The 19960-nt window shown below is 38.5% G+C and overlaps 3 protein-coding genes across 4 annotated transcripts in view; 1 reads left to right on the top strand and 2 right to left on the bottom strand.

Moving 5' to 3' along the window:
• Positions 1–4199, top strand: part of LOC102198818 (syntaxin-1A-like) — an 82191-nt gene extending 77992 nt beyond the window's left edge. Inside the window, exon 10 of one of the 2 annotated variants that reach the window (XM_005742085.2) lies at positions 2834–4199. In XM_005742085.2, the coding sequence (XP_005742142.1) occupies positions 2834–2911 (78 nt within the window). In that variant the 3' untranslated portion in view covers positions 2912–4199. The remainder of the gene's footprint in view (positions 1–2833) is intronic. The other variant, XM_013913140.1, reaches the window with a different exon arrangement.
• A 5515-nt stretch (positions 4200–9714) lies between these two features.
• On the bottom strand, positions 9715–11653 carry LOC102198551 (caspase-1-like). The gene is made up of 8 exons (XM_005742084.1): positions 11597–11653; positions 11220–11498; positions 11060–11142; positions 10758–10934; positions 10431–10668; positions 10185–10337; positions 9949–10058; positions 9715–9870 (listed from the first exon to the last, which is right to left on the bottom strand). Exons 1-8 carry the CDS (start codon positions 11601–11603, stop codon positions 9766–9768), a joined length of 1152 nt encoding a protein of 383 aa, XP_005742141.1. The 5' UTR covers positions 11604–11653; the 3' UTR covers positions 9715–9765.
• A 3757-nt stretch (positions 11654–15410) lies between these two features.
• LOC102198268 (caspase-1-A-like) lies at positions 15411–19196 on the bottom strand. The gene is made up of 8 exons (XM_005742083.1): positions 19079–19196; positions 17595–17879; positions 17383–17477; positions 17075–17251; positions 16720–16969; positions 16453–16623; positions 16235–16344; positions 15411–15734 (listed from the first exon to the last, which is right to left on the bottom strand). Exons 1-8 carry the CDS (start codon positions 19083–19085, stop codon positions 15630–15632), a joined length of 1200 nt encoding a protein of 399 aa, XP_005742140.1. The 5' UTR covers positions 19086–19196; the 3' UTR covers positions 15411–15629.
• Between the last annotated feature and the right edge of the window lie 764 nt (positions 19197–19960).

Genomic DNA, 19960 nt, shown 5'->3' with positions numbered 1-19960 from the left:
TCTCATGTTCCTCTCAATCCCCTGACTCATTATCTAACGCTGTGCTCTCCTTGTTCTCCCTCCCCATGGTCCCCCATCCAGAAGGTGATCCTGATAGGAGTTTGTGTTGCGATTTGTATCACCATCCTCATTATTTCGCTCGCAGTGGGACTCAGTTAGGAGCCTAAAAAATCATCACATGGCAGACAGGACAGTCATTATGAGTGACATGAATGCCAAAAAAACGCACACAACTGTTCATGTGTTAAATGTACTGTATGGTGGCCTCTGCAATGTGTGCAGTGAGCACTGCTTGTGAACTGGGAAGCAAGTCATTGCATTACTGGTCTGAGGTCTGTGCAGCAAGCTATGAACACTCAAATATAATCTGCATCAACTTTTATTCTTAATGTGTGCTTCAGCTCCAGGAACGGTTTGTGCTTGGCCTGTTTGAGTTGCAAAGCTTTGTCATGTGCATGTTTCTCTCTGTTGTCCCACAAACACAAATTGAAGATGATTGCATTATTACTAAAATGGTCATCAAAATAAGCTTATTACCAATTAGTTTTAACAATGATGTATTACTAAAGGTAAAACAAAATAGTTAAACATTTTTAATCATGATTTTTAAGATTTTAAGATACTGCAACAATGTAGAGATTTTATTTCCTTCTCACCCGATACATCCACGATATATCGATGAATCTGAAATGACCAGGTCAATTAAATAAGCTATTAATAGTTTATGAGTGAAATTAGGATTTATAACACACAAACAAATGTAAGTTTATTGTTGCACTTTTTTTTTTTTTTTAGACAGAATGAGATATCTGTTTTCAAAAGAACGCTTTCTTTTAATTTAATTTAAGGTTGGGACATTTAAAAGTTTAGTCAGTTACTTTACAGAGCTTAAAATGAGGTAAAAAGAACCTCAGATGAATAACAACACATGACATATGTGTCATTATTTATTCTTTAAAAATCCAAAATGCAGAACCAGTGTGTGAAAGACTAAGTACATTCTTAATACTTTCAGAGGGATTAAAAGGGTAAGTAGCAGCCACGTGCTGCTAATCTAATGCATTTGATAGTGGAGAAGGGTTCTCGTTAAGGTCTATGCCTCAACGAGAACCATCCCTGTGTACTGCTCTGTCCCTCATCCTTCTCTGTTGTTGGGAACGAGTCTTGGGTCGCCAGGTTCTCTGTTAACGCTGTGCCTTTGACGTGTCCTTTCAGAGCGTCGGGGCACTTTTCTCCCTGAAGCTCAGAGATCAAGATATTTTCATTTCTCCGAAACAGGTCTTTGAGCAGAAGGATGACCAGTTTGAGGGCCTAGCACCGAAGGCGCTAACCCTAACCCCCCTAACCCTATAGCATATCAAACACCTCATGATGATTTGGGTTGTGCAACCACAGAAGCTGGGCACCTTACAGTCACTGACAATGATCCCAAGCATGGCAGCAAAACGACAACAGAATGGCTGAAAAAGAAAAGAATCAAGGTGTTTCAATGGCCAAGTTAAAGTCCAGACTTCAACTAGATTGAAATGCTCTGGTGGAATAGCTGTGCTTCATTAAATGCGCATAAATCTCAACAAGCTGAAGCAATGTTAAGAAGAGTAAGCCAAAAAAACAGCAACATTAATATAAAATGCTGAGAAATATGTACAGAAAATGATTATTTCAAGTTATTGCTGTTGGAGTTGGTTCTACGAACTACTGAATCATGTTGTTTACTTAGCTTTTCACACACTGCTTCTGCACTTTGCCTTTTTTTAAACAAATAATGTCACATGTTTTGGTTTATTGAGTAAATTAAAATTGAATGAACTAATTTAAGTCTTTCTTTGTGGAATTAGCATGTTCTCCCCATGTTTGTCTTTCCGGGTACTCCAGCTTCCTCCCACAGTCCAAAGACATGCAGTTAGTGGGGATAGGCTAATTGGAAACTATAAATTGCCCATAGGTGGGAGTGCGAGTGTGAATGGTTGCCCTGTATCTGTGTGTTAGACCTGCAACAGACTGGCAACCTGTCCAGGTTGTATCCTGCCGCTCGCCCTCAGGAAGCTGGGATATGCTTCAGCGCCCCCGCAACCCTGAGAAGGATAAGCAGTAGAGAATGGATGGATCATTTTAGTTTAGTTGTAATAACCAGATGATTTTGTTTATGTCCTGATATGTAAAACTTTAGAACTGCATGAGGGTGTCTCATAGAGAGAGATGATGTGTTTAATTGAACTTTTATTTTCTTCTTATTATACTGATGTGATGAGATGTATGTGACTCATAACTAAGGGCATATTTCCTTAAACGGTTTCTTTAAGAGTTGTTGAAACTGTGGAAGTCCACAGGATTTATTTGCTGCACGCTGAACTTCTTCATTAGAGGGACCTTTGCTAAACACGTTTTAAAAGTGAAGTTTGTGTTTGGTGGGTTTTTACTTTTTGATAAATTTGCAGTCTTGCTTGCATATTCTTGGATAACCACTAGATGGAGCCAAATCGATGCTTTTTATGTTGTGCATGTGATGGCTTTAACCGCAGAGATGATTTCTGTTTGTGGCATGTGTATATGACAGACGGTATGAGCAAAATGCAGGATTTAAAGATTTCTTTTAAAAGAAGATGTAGAAATAATGTAACATTTTGGTCACACTCCAGCATTATTAGAATGAATTAAATTGCATTTTTTTTCCCAGCTCGGTTCTTTTACTTTTGTTGTAAACTGCATTTTGTTCAAATTATTATTAACTCTGTTCAAGTAAAGCACAAACAGTATAACTAACATGTTTTCTCTGCTCCCCATTTGCTGCTTTGGATGTTTTTTTTTTCTTTTATTTGTTAATACCATTCAGAAGAAAATTATGATTATTATATGCTGTATCATTCTGGGAGTCGTCATTGCTTCCATTGTTGGGGGAACACTGGGCTAAACCTCAGCCACGATCACACTAAAAAAAACACACAAAGTCACACGACAGAGCTAAAAGCAGAATAACACACATTTCCAATTTCCTGTTTTAACAAATGCAATCTATTACGTGTTCAGCAAAAGATACGTTACATAATGTACAATAAATTTTACACACAGTGTACAGGGCCAGAGGTGTTTTGTTTTTGTTTCGCATGAGTTGCTATTTTGTAAATGTGTGGTGCTGCAAACTGTTTATCAGAGTGTCGAGTGTTGTCAACGATATGATGTTTCTTGAATGAAAAAGTTACTAAATGAAATGTAACGCTATACTAAAACATTCCAACTTCCAAGTATGACACTGATTCAGATGTGTCTTTTTTTTGTGTTGTACAGGCAAAGTGACAGGTAACTCATCGGTTATGTTTTCAGAGCTATGTTATCTGTAGACCTCTGTTCATTTGCACATGTATTTATCTTTTTTGTAGTCTTCTTACTTTCTCTCTCTGATGTCTTCTACCTCCCTGTTAAAAGCCCTGCATGGTTTAGTTCACTGTAAAGTGGTGTTTTGTACTCTGTTGCAAAAGGGAACACATCAAAAAGAACATAGCTACGCTGATGTTGGGTATTTTGCTCGTATATTTAACACACTGCCAAACTTTTTTTCTAATTGCACATCTCTTGTAGTTGACAGAAGCAACGCTACTGTACTTAATTTCATCTGGCCTTACCGGTTGTGCAGCATTTTTGACCGTTGCTCCAGTGTTGAGTGTGATTGAGTGCATGCATGCATATATAAGATTTGAAAGGATATTTGCAAGTTCCTTGGTAGCTACATGTCTGAACATGTTGTGAGTCATTGGATGAAAACATGAGTGCTTGTTGGTAGCCAAATGTGTCTTTGTTTTCTAAAGTAATATAAAGCTCTCTAACACTGCCAGTATATTTAAATAAGCTGTTAAAGTGGAGTCTAGTCTGGTTGGATTAATGAAGTGACAAACCTTTTGTTTATTTCTGCCGTTTCTGTAAACCCCAAGGTTTAAACAGTGCATATTATCCTGTCAAGCTACTTCTACTGTATGTTTATTTCCATTGATGAACTCACTGAGTCAATGAATGCATCAGCATGAACTCAAAGTAGCCCTGTTAAAAGACTCATATCATTTTTGGGGGGAAACATCAGACAGCACAGACTGCAACCATGTTACCATGTTGCCTACTCAACTTGTTGCCTTTGTGTTGTATTGTAATGACATGGGTTTATTTGTTTAATGAGTCTTGTTTTTTTCTTTTTTTAAGTAAAGTTTGTCCCAAAAAATTACACTGAGTTTGTAGTTTGCCTTGCACACATGATTCCACAGGGGAATAATATACCCAGAAGTCCAATACCAGTGAAAACATGAATGGTGAGTCCTTGAAGTTGATGTGTTGGTAGCAAGTTATTTAAGCGCCAGAATGTCCACAAACATGATTGCAAAATTGGAGAGGGACGTCAAACATTCAGCCTTCCTCCAGCCCAGTCCCATGCTCTCCTTCACTGGTCTGGACGGGCTGTCTTGTCAAGATGAACTGACTATGATGTCACTTTTTCTAGACAGGATTCTGATTTTGAGGAGTTCAGTCATAATCCTGCAGTTGGTCGCTTTGCACCATTGACTCTTCAGTCAAGCACATACACAACGTTTGAACCTGATTGGACAAAGCAGGATTATTGCTGCACCAACGCATCATTAGTAGCAAAAACCAAACCTGTCCTTAGCTTTCTATCAGCAGCAGAAGTGCAGTAACCTGAAAGCTGGGGCAGAGCGGGACTTGTGGGTAGCCATAATACCGCTTTCAGCAATTTCTCGTTTTCTGCGGCATGGGGAAAATGCAAAATAAAGATTAAAATGACAAAGATCTGTTTAGACCCAAAGAGCTTGGAAAAAAATGACTGGACTAAGTTTCTTGAAGATGTTTCACTGTGACAATCCACATAATTAATACTGGCTTAGTGACCCTCTCAAGGTACCCAAATAGGGTTTAACAACTGGGACAGTCTACCATTTGATTTTAGAACTGAAAGGTTTAGCCCATGAAACATCTTCACAAAATCTAAAGTGCAGTCGCTTTCTTTCCAAACTTCTTAGACTACCTGCATTACAGAACCTGCACAGACCTGTTTACACGTTTCACTGCCTCTGATGTGATCTGCGACACATCTGAATATGGATATGCTTCCACTTCATAGAAAACACACCTTCACTTCTAAAAGAAATGTCAGGCAGCAGCACTCTGTGTCTAGGTTTAGCTTGCTGAATGGACAAGCTGAAACTGAAATGGCAACACTTGGGTAGCTTCATATGAGTTCTTCCAGGTTTATGCGCAGATGTATGTTTAAAGGAAGCCCAGAGGACCACATCTGATGGCAAAACTGCATCACTGCTGCTGGTCACATTTCCCTAAATAAAGTTGAAAATTGTAGCAGTCTTCTTTTATTAGAACTAACAACTTCAAGAACTCAAAAGGAACAGGCATTTATCTAGATGGTGCAGAAAAGTAACATTAACAACAAAGCCAACATTACCATCCACAAACAGCCAACTATATTATGTGTCCAGTGCTCAGTTCCATCTTTTAACCTATAGCCTGTGCTGTATTGTATCTATTTTTCCCTTATCCAGTATAGTGAGACGATGCCCCACACATTTATTGGCAATATTTGTTAAATAAATCAACACTTCTCTGGCATGTGACTATTTATCCATTTGAACTGAAAGCAGGGAAGGTTGTCATGATGCATCTTGGTAACTTTTCAGCATATATTCTACTCAACAGGGGAAATTGCACAGCCTTAAAATCTGCAAAGGCAGTGAAAATTTGGGAAAGAAAAGGGATGTCTGCCCAATGAAACACTGGGAAGCTGCCTGAGTAAAGTTAGTGGAGTTCTTTCAGTTTCACAAGTGGAAAGTATGACATATAGTCACACAATAAATAAGAAGAAGTGAGAATGAGTGCAAGAAGGCAGAAAAGACCATATGAAGAAACTTCAGCTTCCTTTTGTTTTTATTGTATTTCTTAACTTTACACTGAAGATTTGAAAATTGCAGTAGTATTTGTTCTTCACATGCTAACTGTCAAACCTGCAAAGTTTTTGCGTGTTTGCTTTAAGCTGAATAAATCCATATTTCAGACAACTCAGCATTAGCAACATGTCGCATGTTATCCTTCACGTCCTACGCCCGGGTTTAAATTTATTTGGATCTGGTTACCCTGCACTCAAATCTACATTTAAACTTCTCATACAGAATTAAGAGTGTAATTCCTCTTACTTCCTAATGGCACTTGTTCCAGTTTGAACTTGTTGTTTTTGTAGACATGAACTTCCTATCTAGGCGCAGGCTCTGTCCTTTTGGCACCTAACCTTATATTAGCTCGCTGGACTCTGCAATTTCCCGTTTTGTCACATTTAAATCAGATGACAATTACTTCCTCTGTAGTCTTGTGCCTGTTGTGATAATCAAATATGTGAAGTGATTGAGTTTTTATTTAACAGATTTAACACAGAGAAACAGTACCAGCCATTCACTATCATCAGTTAACATAATGTCTGTATGTGGCTGTGATTGCTCTAATTTACAAGTTAAATGTAATTGTCACTGTCATCTCAATTACTCATTACACCAACTTACCATCATCTGCTTGTATTTTACCTCACATGAGTTGGTTTACATCAGTTACAACATTGTATTGTATTGTATGTTGTTTCATGACATAGTGCTGCGCTGCCTGGTACACACAGAACAAGACTGGAAGGACCTGCAGAGGGTGGACAAAGCTGCTAAGGGTGTCATCAGAATCACAGTGCATATGACCAAGATATGACAGAGATATACACTGTGACTGGCACAAGAAGACCAGCTGAATAATAAGGAAAATAACCCACTCTGAACACTACCTTTTATCCCTCTCCACTTTACCTTTTAGACTGATTTTATTACACCCTGCTACTGCTATTCTTACATTTTTTATTTATACTTTTACTATTCTGCATAGAATTGAAGAGCTGCTAAAGAGACTGCCGTTACCATTAAAATTTAAAAACTTAAAGTTCAGTTTTGAAAATGTAAATTAAATGGATAAAACTTTACAGTCAGTTTGAACATTCAGATATTTTACACTGCATACCACTAAAAGTATGCACTTTATTTTTTTTTCTTAGATTCCAAATGAATACTTTGAGTTATTCTTAATTCTATTCTTCTTTAAACCTTAAATTGAGCAAAAGTCTTGTGCGACCCATAATTCCTCTAAATGTTGCATGAGAGAGACCAGAGTTTCACCTACTCTTTCTTTTAGTATTTGAAGGCATTTCAAAGTTGTACACTTAATGTTACAGGGTTTCAGGTTTGTGGATTTCCTTTCAATTTTTTTTTTTTTTTTACCAAGAAAGCTACTTCCTATTTGCAAAACTACTTTCACACCATCAGGGTCATCTTCCTGTAAAGAAAGATGCACCGAGATGCAGGAAATCATCAGTGAACACGTTTGCACTACTAGCTTCTGGCTCGAGTGAAACAAGCAAAGCATGCTTTTCCTGCAGCATTTCATCACTTGAAACCACGAAATTCTCAATAAATGAATAAAATTGTTAGCTAAAGAGAACTGATAAATGGTTAAAACAGGCTCATGAATATAGCTGTTACATGGACTGGTAACTAAACATTTTAGATGCATGTCTGAAATATTAACCCACTACCAACTGATTAAAGATTTAGGCAGTTTGCTACAAAGGTAGGGTGCATGCACCGAGCGTAAGAGATAAAGCAGTGCAGGTGTTTATAAGGTGGTGCTGAAGGGAATTATTTTTAACCCATCTAACAGGGTTTTGAGGGTGGGGGCTACATTAGATGACCAAGGTTGAAAACCACCATCATACAGGATGTGGCCAAAACACTGCACAACTTTTAAAGGCACGAGCTCACGCTTTCTCTCCACCCAGTTAAGGATCTTTTGACCTATCTGTTGTCAGCTAGCCAATCATAAAAGTAAAGACATGCTCATCCCCAGATGAACAAGTTGAGGAAGCATCTAATGATTTCTTTGAATGTGAATGTGTTAATATGTCAGTAACTGTACTATACTAAGATGTTTTAAAATGCTCATTCCCACAGTCAAAAATGCTGCAGCCTGCTTAAAAAACTGAAAATCCCACTGGGCCCTCACAATCTTAAATCTTCACTCTAATTAAAATACAAAATAAAGTGATGTATTTCCTTAAAACTCTATTCAAAAAACATAAATAACAAGGGCTGTCAGGTATAAATTACTAAAGCTTTCTAGTCTATACAATGTGTTTAAACCAATGTGTAACTCACCTGCCACTGGATCTTCAATAGAAAAACAGTAAATTTAGGTCACAGTAATTAGTAATATCACAAGCTAACCACCTCCTATTGGCAATTTTATTAAAACTTTTACATAAATAATTACATTTCTATAAATATGTAACTTTATATACTTGTAATTTCTATTACTGTAGCCCACCTGTAGATTAAAGATAATTAATTTGCAGTAATAAAAATCTGAGTTACTAACAAAATGCTTGTATTAAGCATAATTATATGTTGGACCAGTGGTCATAGACCCACATGATTCAATTCAATTAAGTTTTATTTATATACCACCAAATCACAACAACAGTCTCCTCAAGGCGCTTTATATTGTAAGTTACACCCTACAATAATACATACAGAGAAAAACCCAACAATCATATGACCCCCTATGAGCAAGCACTTTGGTGACAGTGGGAAGGAAAAACTCCCTTTTAACAGGAAGAAACCTCCAGCAGAACCAGGCTCAGGGAGGGGCGGCCATCTTTCTCTCACCCGAAAGTTCTTTTTAGAACTTTCTGATAATAATGAATTATAGTAGTCCAGCCTAGTTTTTCAGCGTCACTCTGAGACAGGATATTTCTAATTTTAGAGATGCTGCGCAAATGGAAGAAAGCAGTCCTAGATATTTGTTTAATATGTGCATTGAGGGACATATCCTGGTCAAAAATGACTCCAAGGTTCCTCACAGTGTTACTGGAGGCCAAGGTAATGCCATCCAGAGTAAGAATCTGGTTAGATACCATATTTCTAAGCTTTTCAGGGTCAAGTACAATAACCTCAGTTTTATCAGAATTAAGGAGCAGAAAGTTAGCGGCCATCCAGGTCTTTATGTCTTTACCGGTGAGTCGTTTGGTACCGGGCCGCGAGAGTTGAGGCTCAGGTGTGAAATGTATAGTTTTCAGGGTTTTTATCGGTTTTCAGCGTGATTTTGTTATTGTTTTTATCGTTTACTCGGTTTTCTTTGGTCTTTTCACGTGTGTTATGAATAAATTCTCTTTTTTTCGGTACCGGTACTAGCTTTATTTTTGTTGTATTTATCCGCGACACCTTAAAGGCCGGTCCATGAAAATATTGTCGGGCATAAACCGGTCCGTGGCCGAAAAAAGGTTGGAGACCGCTGGTGTTAATGTTTTAGTTAATACAAGATTCATTTACTGTAACTAATGGCTCATTTACTTATTTAGACACATAACAGTAACAGTGATGACATTATAGACAAGAACAACTGATGAATGTAAATGATACACTCACTCATATAGCTACTAAAATCTCCAAACGTATTAAAAGTTGACAAAATCTCACATTCACTTTCACAAAGCAGTAAAAACAGAAACAAAGAAATCAATATTTTACATATAATTCACAATAATCAATGCATATCCCTCGTTATACTACAGATAAGTATGAATCCCTTATTACTAGGAAGTGATAATCCATGAAATCATTAATGTACTTATTAGCACTTATTATGTGTTTCCTTTGACCAAAATTCAATCCTGTCTCAGCGGCCTGGAAAGAGGTAGAAGCGCTTGGTTAGAGTGCATCTGTCTTTGGTTGGCATCTGTCTCAGTTTCTCAGAGGGAAAATCTTCAAAGCGTTGCATGACCTGTGTGATGAAAACATAACCAGTGACTGCATCTGTTTGCCTGCAGCACTATCACCAAATGAGTTTTCAGGTACTTACTTTTCTGAAGAGCTCGTCGATGTCGTCCTCATGAGAGCACGTGTTGAATACCTCCTTGATGAACTGGATCAGAAAAGACCCATGGTCTTCCTGTCTGTATGAAACAGTGTCTGCAGGAAATCATGTGAAAACAGAATGAGACTATGCTTGTGTGTTATTGGTGCAAATTTCAGATGCTTATCTTAATAATGTCAGAAATCTTTTGCATAATAAAACCCATCAGCAGACAAACTGACCTGGGGTGCTGGACAGAAGTGAAACGAAGTCCTTTTCTTTGTGCACATATCGAGTAGAGTCATCCACAATGCTGTTTTCATCAAAGCGGCTCTGTGACACATCATCACAGACCACTTTTGCACTGTCACTAACCATCACGGAGCCACCAGATTCTGCAACACACGCAGCATGCTTTTAATTCAGGTCCAAACTGTAGCTACGAGGACATTTGTGGATGTTGGTCAGATGAAATGATTGAAAGTCACCTCCTCTGCAGGCCTGGATGATGATGATCTTTGGTTTGTTTAGCAGTGCTGAGCATTTCTGTGAGCCCAAGTACTTGTAAATATTGTCAACAGGGAATTCATCTGGTTCCACTTCTTCTCTGTGATTGACACCGAGGACAATTCCCCGTTTCCCGTGAGACATAATCACCACAAACACACTGTCTGTCTCTTTGAGTTTGGGATGTTTGGAGAAATTCATCAGAGCCTCATTGATCATCTGATTGAACACAAAAAGTCCCAGCATCAGTTATTTTGTCACTCAGCCGTAATTTGCTAGGAAAGAATAAAAGATTAGTATTTAAATACCTTTCCAGTGAGATCTTTGTATTTGACCACTTCATAATGCAGAGATCGGAGAAGTTTATCCATGTTCTCCTCGTCAACTTCAGCTCCTTTTCGGGTTAATCTCTCATCAGAAAAATTTCGATTAGTGATTAGCAGGGCCACTCGACTGCTGATGGACTTTTCTGCCACAGGGTAAATCTAAAAATACAAATGTAAAGACAGAATATTTACTGTTATAAATGTAAAATTTAAGTGTATAAACTTGCAAAGTATTCCAAATTTGAATCTTGTTTGTTAAAAGTGTTTGAACAGTCATGACAAACATTTTTATCGTTCAGCTTTGTCCTCCAGAAAGAGTCAGTTGTGGCGATGAGTTTGGACGACCAGCTTTGCTCCTTCTGAGACGCTGCAGTTGGAAAAAGCAAAAGCACTGTTCAGACTTTATTCTGTACGATTTCCTTCTTCCAAACAGGGTGAACTCACCAGGAGGCTGACCACAGGACAGACCCAGCTCAGAGTAAAGTGTAGGATCTCTCTTCTCCAGGTGTTCGATCATCTTCCTGCTAGCTTTATCTCCTTTCCTCTTCACCATGTCGATGAGAGCACGGGCCATGTCTGCTTTGTTGTTGTTGTCTTCGAGCACAGAGTCTGTCTCTCCATCATTCAGCAAACCCTCTTCTAAAAGGTCATCCAGGAGCTGTTTAAGAAGGGCTTTTGATACCTTTTCAACAAACCGTCCTCTCACTCTGGCAAGCTCCTTATCTAGAGGGAAGAATGAGATCAAATAATGATGTCAAAATCAAAATCTATCACACATTAACACTTGGAAAGTGCATGGATCATGATACCTTCTGTCTTACCTGCCATCTTTCATAAACTTTACTTCACAAATTTGCAACCTGTGTCCTCCAGCATGTACAAATGATTGTGTGTTTGCCAAGATGTTTTATCTATTAATAGTTGTGTGGAAACCACACTTCCATGGAAGTGGTTGTAATCAAGTCAAACTTGAAATGCAACATAAAATATTTTCTTTTTCTTCTGAGCAGTGGTCTCTTAGAAATGAAGTCAGGACAAATATCTTTGTTTGCAAAGAACATATCTTTTATATTTTCTAAGAGTCATGTTCCTGAGCACCTCCTGCACTACTTGTGCTTTCTGTATGTTACCATTTGCAAACCTTCATGTGTGCTCATGTGTGCTGTTTTGGACAGCACTGCCTGATTTCCTAGGAACAAATAGATGCCAATAAGTGGTTATAGAGCCGTTAATGAAATGTAAGATGTTTTTAAATTCAAGGATCAACTAGCTTTTGCATTTTTAACATTTTTATTTAAGCCTTAACTTGTATTGAACAAGAGTTCATAAACTCTTCTTCCTGTTTTAGTGCATAGGCAAGCTGCTGCTTTTGTGACAATGTTTCTTCTTACTTTCATAGGTTCATCTGCTGCACGTTAGGCATATAAACTCTCCAAAATTGCATTTATAACTTAATTTATTTTCAATTTATTTTCAGATAGTTTCACGCCTAACTTACATGCATTTTGTATATACTGAATTATGATCAAAACAGCTTGCTTTAAAAAGAAGGCAGACATAAGGAAGAGGAAGTAAAAGTGAAACTTGGGGTGCTGTCAAAGAAAACAGAAAGATGAGATAAAAGCAGTTTACCGACAGTATCAACATTTCTGTCCTTTGAATTACCACAACATGTCAAGTCATGTTTGAACTTGTCTGAACATTTCAACTCTACGATGTTTTAATGGCCAATATTATACGTTAATGACAAAAAAAACCAAACATAACCAGAGAAAAATCGCCATCTCTCTTCATTTCATATAATAATTTTCTTTCCATCTACCGTTCCTTTGCTGAGTGTTTCCAATACACTGAACTATGCCTGTAGTGTTGACTACATCAAGACCACAGATATTCTTATCTATCATTGCAAGATCTCGAAGAAGAGAAACAAGTTCAGTAAGTTTCAATTCGCAAGTAATCCCCCTCCCTTCACCTGCCTTACTTGGAAGTGTCTGCTCTGGGAAACTATGAAAACATGCCTGTCTACAGGTCCTTCTCAAAAAATTAGCATATTGTGATAAAGTTCATTATTTTCTGTAATGTACTGATAAACATTAGACTTTCATATATTTTAGATTCATTACACACAACTGAAGTAGTTCAAGCATTTCATTATTGATGATTTTGGCATACAGCTCATGAAAACCCAAAATTCCTATCTCAAACAATTAGCATATCATGAAAAGGTTCTCTAAACGAGCTATTAACCTAATCATCTGAATCAGCGAATTAACTCTAAACACCTGCAAAAGATTCCTGAGGCTTTTAAAAACTCCCAGCCTGGTTCATTACTCAAAACCGCAATCATGGGTAAGACTGCCGACCTGACTGCTGTCCAGAAGGCCATCATTGACACCCTCAAGCAAGAGGGTAAGACACAGAAAGAAATTTCTGAATGAATAGGCTGTTCCCAGAGTGCTGTATCAAGGCACCTCAGTGGGAAGTCTGTGGGAAGGAAAAAGTGTGGCAGAAAACGCTGCACAATGAGAAGAGGTGACCGGACCCTGAGGAAGATTGTGGAGAAGGACCGATTCCAGACCTTGGAGGACCTGCGGAAGCAGTGGGTTGAGTCTGGAGTAGAAACATCCAGAGCCACCGTGTACAGGCGTGTGCAGGAAATGGGCTACAGGTTCCACATTCCCCAGGTCAAGCCACTTTTGAACCAGAAACAGCAGCAGAAGCGCCTGACCTGGGCTACAGAGAAGCAGCGCTGGACTGTTGCTCAGTGGTCCAAAGTACTTTTTTCGGATGAAAGCAACTTTTTCATGTCATTCGGAAATCAAGGTGCCAGAGTCTGGAGGAAGACTGGGGAGAGGGAAATGCCAAAATGCCTGAAGTCCAGTGTCAAGTACGGTATCCACAGTCAGTGATGGTCTGGGGTGCCATGTCAGCTGCTGGTGTTGGTCCACTGTGTTTTATCAAGGGCAGGGTCAATGCAGCTAGCTATCAGGAGATTTTGGAGCACTTCATGCTTCCATCTGCTGAAAAGCTTTATGGAGATGAAGATTTCATTTTTCAGCACGACCTGGCACCTGCTTGCAGTGCCAAAACCACTGGTAAATGGTTTACTGACCATGGTATTACTGTGCTCAATTGGCCTGCTAACTCTCCTGACCTGAACCCCATAAAGAATCTGTGGGATATTGTGAAGAGAAAGTTGAGAGACGCAAGACCCAACACTCTGGATGAACTTAAGGCCACTATCGAAGCATCCTGGGCCTCCATAACACCTCAGCAGTGCCACAGGCTGATTGCCTCCATGCCACGCCGCATTGAAGTAGTCATTTCTGCAAAAGGAGTCCCGACCAAGTATTGAGTGCATAACTGAACATAATTATTTGAAGATTTACTTTTTTTTTGTATTAAAAACACTTTTCTTTTATTGGTCAGATGAAATATGCTACTTTTTTGAGATAGGAATTTTGGGTTTTCATGAGCTGTATGCCAAAATCATCAATATTAAAACAATAAAAGGCTTGAACTACTTCAGTTGTGTGTAATGAATCTAAAATATATGAAAGTCTACTGTTTATCAGTACATTACAGAAAATAATGAACTTTATCACAATATGCTAATTTTTTGAGAAGGACCTGTATGTGTCAGGCTGGGTCTTAGGCTTCACCTCCTTCTGAAAGTCTCGGGCATCCCCAGGTGTGGGGGCTTATTTCCCCCACCACACTCCTTGTCAGTGGCTGGTGCCCCTACCTGCTGGGGCATTGTAAGGACTGAAAATTTAAAAAAATCCTTTAAAAAAATCTTCTAAGCTATGACCATCAAGTGGACCAGTATAGCAAAAGCCCTAAACCAGTATACCAGTTGTCACCTCAGGGTAATTTATATTGTAGGCTAAAGGTCCTATGATATAAACAAACAAACAAGCACAATTACAGTCAGATGACCCCCTTTGAACAAGCACTTAACACCAGTGGATTCTTTTTTAACAGGAAGATGTGGCGACAAGGGCAGAGATGAGAAGAATTGAGAGCAAGACACTCTGTAGGAGAGAGAGACAGAGTGTAGTAACTCCTTAAGTTAAATGCAGCAGTGGTGTATGAATCCAAAGAGAGAGAAAGGCAGTGAGTGGAAAATAAAAGCAAAGCGCATTTTATTTTTATTTCTTTATTTTTGTATAGCATGAAAACACAGCAACAGTTATGTCAGGATACTTTACATGTTACTCTAGAATAATAGAAAAAAATAATACAAAGAAAACAGAGAAAAGCTAACAATCATATGAACTCCTATGCAAGCAAGAGGTTTAGCGACAGTGGGAAGGAAAAACTCCCTTATAACAGGAAGAAAGCCCTAGCAGAACCAGGTTGAGGGAGGGGTGTCCATCTTCTGCAAAGATGGTGTGAAGGGAGGAAGATAGGACAAAGACATGCTGTGGAAGCGAGTATGTCTGTCCCTCTCTGACCCTGTTTCTGCTGGACGTCTCTTCCAGTTCGTCCATCCAACCGTCTCCAATTGCCACATAGAGGATATTTCATGTTGATGTGTTTTGTGTGCATGGGTCTCACATGAAGCTAGAAATGTCATCAGGATTTTTTTTTTAACAAAGGAGACAGACAGATGGCAGCTTTGTTTCATTCTTTTAAAATTGTTATCAGCATTGTATTTTCCATCTGTTTGTAGCTATTTTGCATCTTATTGTGGCCATTTTTGTCTAACTGTGAGATCATATCATCTTTTTGCTTCTAGGTTTGCATCTCTTTGTAGTTCTTTGGAAATGATAAAATGACCTAACTCTGAGCACTAAAAACATCAATTGAAATGGCAGCAAAGTTGAGTTAAATAACTGTAAAAATATCTCAGAGGCCTGGAAAGAAGTAGAAGCGTCTTGTCAGTGTGCATCTGTCTTTTGTTGGCATCTGTCTCCTGTTTTGAACACTGAAGTCTTCAAAGCGTTGCATCACCTGTATGATTAAAATGATGTACGACATTATCACAGTAATAATGTACAACATTATCACACTAATGACACGAGAACAAAGTAATTACTGCTTGACTATAGCAATACAACTTTCCACATGTTCCAGAAACATAAGTGACAGATATGGCACTTATTGATTCCTGTAAGCGTAACTTCCAGGAGATGAAAAATGCTTTGAAAGCCTTCTTTTGGGCCATACTCTGCAAACTTTTTAACCTTTTATTATTTTACTTTTAATACTGTACATGCACTACTTCCCAGTGATAATTGAAGTGTAATTTAAATATTGCTTTAACCCCTTAGCAGTCCTACAAATTTACAATTAGTCCCCTAAACCATCCAATGTACCGTGGGCGGTACGTCCGACTGCTAACAGGTTATCGTAACTGTCCACATAAATGTCACAAGCAGTATCAACATGGTTGTGAAGTAATGAGACTTGCTTCCAATAAGTATAAAACAATTTACACTTGCAGCGCTTACTTTTCTAAAGAGCTCCTCGACGTCGTCTTGATGTGCAAAGGTGTTGAAAACCTGAACAATGTACTGTATGAGGATAGACCCTTGATTCCTGTCTCTATATGACACAGTATCTGCAGAAAGAAAATTCAGAGACAGAAATTGGATACAGTTTTTTTTTTCATGTGTGTCATCACTGTGTGTGTGTCACTAAGTTTTAATAATTGCCTAGCTACACTGACCTGGAGTGCAGGAGAGAAGAGAAATGAAGTCTTTTTCCTTGTGTACACATCGTAGAGTGTCGTCTTCTAAGCCCTCTTCATCAGCACATGGGGATGGACTTGGCTGTTTCACGTCATCACAGACCAGATCTGGCTTTGCACAGTCACTAACAAGCACACCTCCTCTCTCCTCTGAAACATATGCAATGTACTTGTAAGATAAGAAGACTCCAGCAAATCTATAACTTAAGACTTTTTTTTGTAACTGTAAGAACAGAAGGTGATCACCTCCTCTGCAGGCCTGGATGATGATGATCTTGGGTTTGTTCAGAAGTGCAGGACACTTGTCTGAGCTCAACTGCTTGTAAATGTTGTTCACCTCATACGCATCTTGTTCCTCATTATCACAAAGGGGTTCTTTGCAGTCGACACCAAGGACTGCTCCTAGCTTCCCGTGAGACATTATAACCACCAACACACTGTCTGTATCTTTGAGTTTTGGATGTTTGGAGAAGTCAATTAGAGCCTTATTAATTGCCTGTAAGAACATAACAAAAAAAAAAAGTCAAGGCATAACTTCCTGTATCTCAAAACAAACCAGACATAAAATTTTCCCCCAGATTTTCCCTTTTAATAAAAATACCTTTCCTGTGAGATTTGTGTATTTCACCACTTCATAACCCAGAGCAGAGAGCAGCTTCCTCATGTTCTCCTCATCTTTCTCAGCTCCATTTCTATTGAATTTCCCATCAGTAAACTTCATGTTAGTGATCAGCAGAGCTAAGCGATTTTTAAAGGCGTCTTTGGTCACATGGTAAATCTGCAAAACAAAAATAAAGGGAAAAAAGTTGAAAAATCCATCTTGTGTCTCAACATTAACTTTAATAAGAAAACACTTTATTTCTTATTATCAAACTGAGATATTTTGCATGAGTTTTGTGAATGACTCACACTTTTATCATCCATTTTCATCTTCCAGAATTGCTCAGTCGTGTGGATCAGTGTATCTGACCAATCTGGTGGCTCCCGAGGATCTGGAGCTGAGGCTGACAAAATAGATTATTGCTTGAAATAATGTATTTTATTCTGTTTGTACCTGTGTGATCATTACATTATCTTCTGCGCTATATTTTTTAATAAAAATATTTTTTAAGGTTTCTCACCTGCCTGAGAAGGCTGACTGCAAGACAAACCAAGCTTTTCGTAAAGAGAAGAGTCTCTACTTTTAAGGTGAACGATCATCTTGCTGCTGGCTGGGTCTCCTTTTTTCTTAACAATGTCGATGAGACAGCGCGCCTTATCAGCCCTGCTGTCATTCTCTTCAAGTATTGACTCGCTCTCCATATCATTCAGCACACCATCTTCTACGAGGTCGTCAAGCAGCATCTTTATAACCGCTTTGGACACACTCGTCACAAAGTCTGACCGCACCCTGCCAAGCTCCTTATCTAGAATAGAGAATATGTCATTTTAGAAATGTTTAGAAAGATTGCTGACCTTTGAAAACTTTTCGTCTCAAACTAAATGGGCGATGTATACATTTTGCTGTTTTTATTTAATATATCGAATACGTTGGGGGGGGGGGGGGGGTTGCTCGGTTTGAGCCTTTTCAGCTGTATTATCGTCTTTGGACGCTTCACTTTGTGGTGGGGAGCAGTAACGCATAACACATGTCAGCATCACTACAAACTGCGGTTTTCACAATGACTCTAAAAGTTGAATAGTCTTTTTTTAATTAAAAGCAAACATTGCGATCTATGTACAGATTTATTGCTTTGTAACAAAGTAAAATATATTAGTTGTATCTAATAATCCGGCATCTTAATGCAGTTAACGGTGAAAGACCCACATTTACAGAATGATCCCCTGAGATATTAGCGCTAATCTACAACATTTCATGTGCATGAATCACTTCAGCATTTCTAACGCTGGTTCCGTACAAAGAGTGAATGTTTGCGCACTACGTAGGACATCCTGCCTTGTTATAACGCCCGGTATTCTTCGGATTGACGGAGGAAATGGCTGATATGTCCTTCTTCCTCATAAAGTGCGGAGTAAAAACGAAGCTACTGTTTTAGTGCATAACGAAACCATTACCGATGCCTGTCGTCAACATACAAATTTGGATATTTTAATAAAGAACAAACAAAACAAAACAAACTTTATATGCTATCCTGTCGCACTTTGGAAATGTGTGACCTCCCATCTTTAGAAGTTGTACTTGAAGAACAGCCTCCGTGGATTCAGTGTGTATACATAACGCAAATAGTTGTCAACAAAGAAACTTAAACTCGCTCTCTCATCTCTGAAAACCTTCCACTAGAAGATTTTTTCAACAACAGACATCCGGGCGGGAATAGTTTTCCGGGGTGCAAAACGAAAGTATGGATCCAACCTGGCATAAACATAGTATGAAAATAACAAATATCGAATCACACTATTCAAACTTTTCTCTGACAAACACTTTTGTTGCAAAACTGTCGAAAGTGTAAGAATACATATTTTCCGCCGCTGTCTTCCGCAAAACGTTCGTAACGCAATCCAGTGGTGGTAAACACTTTATGCCTATTGTACTGCATTCCTGCTCGCTGGCTAAACTCATATATGACAACGTAGAACAAAATGCATTTAGTCCGTGGGCTCTTACCTGCCATTGCTCAAAACTTGTGTGGCCAACCTGCTTAAATTGCTGCTGACTTTAACCTGATTATGCTTGCGTAATGTTTGCTATCAGAGATGAACGATATAAGGCTCCTCCTTTCCGCATATGACCTATAGTAGTACCGCACAGTGCATAAATTTCTGTTTAAAAGTCAGAGCAGGCCTGTGGTGCTCCTACTTTGATGTGAGTAACCCGGATCATTAAACTGTAACTTATAATGGCTAAAACTATACTGTAACATTATAAAACACCGTGGCACCCATGCTAACCATTCACTTGGGAGCCATAACAAACAAAAAAAACGAACAAACAAAAAACATAAACAAAAAACCGTCATGCGCTATGAAGGTCCACATGTCATTGTACATGCAAATGAATCATACTATATAATAAACACACAAGCTCATTTACTGTCGTTGAGATTTAATTCAACTAGATTATAAAATGATCTTAACGTAAACAGATTGTAATTCTCATCCATCACATGCAAAAAAATAATGTACAGAGGAACCTGGAAACATTACAGTTTTATGTTCATGTACATTTGAGAGCACAAATAGATTGTTTTTCTGATTGTCACGTTGGCAAAATATAAGCATCATATAATAGTGCTCTAGAGTGTAAAAAAAGAATTAAGATACAGTATTGTATCTTTAGATGTGATCATTCATGTTGATATTATTGCTTTGAAAAGTAATGATGATGAAAGATGAGCATGTTCACTCCACATCTCTTTATTTCACAAAGTCTCGGCAGTAGGGATGAGTGTTCACGAGGTTTTCGTTTCCTCCTGTGGATAAAAACATAAATACCAAAAATCAGGTAACGGTAAAAACAAACAAACATGGTGCCAAACAACAATGCGTA

Source organism: Pundamilia nyererei, unplaced genomic scaffold (genome assembly GCF_000239375.1).
Source record: "Pundamilia nyererei isolate P.nyererei 1_Seehausen unplaced genomic scaffold, PunNye1.0 scaffold00117, whole genome shotgun sequence".
Lineage (NCBI taxonomy): Eukaryota > Metazoa > Chordata > Actinopteri > Cichliformes > Cichlidae > Pundamilia > Pundamilia nyererei.
Note: the sequence above shows the minus strand (reverse complement) of the source record. Positions and strands in the feature narration are given on the sequence as shown.

Excerpts from the sequence above, each read along its gene's own strand:
- LOC102198551 (XM_005742084.1), bottom strand. Across the intron at positions 11,143-11,219 it reads GTCCTGTGGTCAGCCTCCTG|CGTCTCAGAAGGAGCAAAGC; the intron begins GTGAGTTCACCC and ends TTCCAACTGCAG. Across the intron at positions 10,669-10,757 it reads ACAAAGATCTCACTGGAAAG|ATGATCAATGAGGCTCTGAT; the intron begins GTATTTAAATAC and ends GTGTTCAATCAG.
- LOC102198268 (XM_005742083.1), bottom strand. Across the intron at positions 17,478-17,594 it reads CAGTCAGCCTTCTCAGGCAG|CCTCAGCTCCAGATCCTCGG; the intron begins GTGAGAAACCTT and ends CTATTTTGTCAG. Across the intron at positions 16,970-17,074 it reads ACACAAATCTCACAGGAAAG|GCAATTAATAAGGCTCTAAT; the intron begins GTATTTTTATTA and ends ATGTTCTTACAG.